This window comes from Trachypithecus francoisi, unplaced genomic scaffold (genome assembly GCF_009764315.1).
Source record: "Trachypithecus francoisi isolate TF-2019V2 unplaced genomic scaffold, Tfra_2.0 Lachesis_group10, whole genome shotgun sequence".
Taxonomy (NCBI): Eukaryota; Metazoa; Chordata; class Mammalia; order Primates; family Cercopithecidae; genus Trachypithecus; species Trachypithecus francoisi.
In genome coordinates, this window is record NW_022681455.1 from 29,445,063 (window position 1) to 29,446,926 (window position 1,864).

The window sequence follows — 1,864 nt, forward strand, 5'->3', positions numbered from 1 at the left end:
AAGACCAGCCTGGCATATACGGTGAAACTTCATCTCTATTAAAAATACAAAAATTAGCCAGGTGAGGTGGTGGACTCCTGTAATCTCAGTTACTTGGGAGGCTGAGGCGAAAGAATCTCTTGAACCCGGGAGGCGGAGGTTGCAGTGAGCCAAGATCACACCACTGTACTCCAGCCTGGGAGAAACAATAAGACTCCATCTCAAAAAAAAAAAAAAAAAAGAATGAAAATATTCACAGCCAGAGAAGATTGTAGGCTAGCAGGCTAGCAATGTTTTCTGATACCTGGGAGAAAGAAATATAGTAATGAAAAACATAATAAAAAAAAGTTGTGTCAGAGATCATAACAGATATATATATATATATTTAATATTTAGCCATCTAAAAACCAAAAATGTAAAACTTGTGAGGTTGAATCATGCAAAACAACAATACTCTTCCTCCACATATTCTTGGCTTGGTGAGAAAATTCTGAGCTGGAAGGATTCTGATTGCGATTAGTGTTCCATACATTGTTTTTTTTGAAGTGATGCTGAATACAACCTCAGTCACCAAATTTCTCCTCTTGGGAGTGACAGACATTCAAGAGCTGCAGCCTTTTCTCTTCGTGGTTTTCCTCACCATCTACTTCATCAGTGTGGCTGGGAATGGAGCCATTCTAATGATTGTCATCTCTGATCCTAGACTCCATTCCCCTATGTATTTCTTCCTGGGAAACCTGTCCTGCCTGGATATCTGCTACTCTACGGTGACACTGCCAAAGATGCTGCAGAACTTCCTCTCTACACACAAAGCAATTTCTTTCTTGGGATGCATAAGCCAGCTCCATTTCTTCCACTTCCTGGGCGGCACAGAGGCCATGCTGTTGGCTGTGATGGCATTTGACCGCTTTGTGGCTATCTGCAAGCCACTTCGCTACACCGTCATCATGAACCCTCAGCTCTGTACCCAGATGGCCATCACAATCTGGACCATTGGTTTCTTCCATGCCCTGCTGCACTCCGTAATGACTTCTCGCTTGAACTTCTGTGGTTCCAACTGTATCCATCACTTCTTCTGTGATGTGAAGCCGTTGCTAAAGCTGGCCTGCGGGAACACTGGGCTTAATCAGTGGCTGCTCAGTACTGTCACAGGGACAATCGCAATGGGCTCTTTCTTTCTCACATTTCTCTCTTATTTCTACATTATCACTCATCTCTTCTTCAAGACTCATTCTTTTGGCATGCTCCACAAAGCACTGTCCACTTGTGCCTCCCACTTCATGGTAGTTATTCTTTTCTATGCAACTGTTCTCTTCACCTACATTCATCCTGCCTCAGGGACCTCCATGGACCAGGACCGGATCATTGCCATCATGTACACTGTGGTCACTCCTGTACTAAACCCACTGATCTACACTTTGAGGAACAAGGAAGTGAAGGGGGCCTTTAATAGAGCAATCAAAAGGTAGCTTTGACCTAAAGAAATCTTGAAGAACTCTTCTGAAGCATAAATAAACAATTAAAAAGTTGAGTCTGTAATTATACTGTTTCTTAAATTATTTAGAAATGTACAACAGAGGGAACTGGATAAAACAAAAATATATGGAAAAATATACTGTAATTGTATTTAACAATGTTTTCCTAGGTTATATAAGGGACATTTGAATGAATGGGATGCTAGCCATGGAACTCTACTGCTGACTAAGTTTTGAAGATATCAGTTGATAAAATTATGTTAGGTTTTTTATATGTTCTTATAATGAAATTGGGTATAGAAATATGCCTGTGTTTCCCATGTATTAAATAGATGGATAATACTTGGGTCTATTTATCTATCTGGTCCTACTAGGTTAATGCATTATAATATTATAAATAAAATTACTAT

At 40.1% G+C, this 1,864-nt stretch overlaps 1 protein-coding gene across 1 annotated transcript; it reads left to right on the forward strand.

Annotated features, from left to right (window-relative positions):
• Positions 1-327: 327 nt before the first annotated feature.
• Positions 328-1,654, forward strand: LOC117088681 (olfactory receptor 12D1). The gene has a single exon (XM_033219881.1). It carries the CDS (start codon positions 528-530, stop codon positions 1,446-1,448), a length of 921 nt encoding a protein of 306 aa, XP_033075772.1. The 5' UTR covers positions 328-527; the 3' UTR covers positions 1,449-1,654.
• Positions 1,655-1,864: the final 210 nt, after the last annotated feature.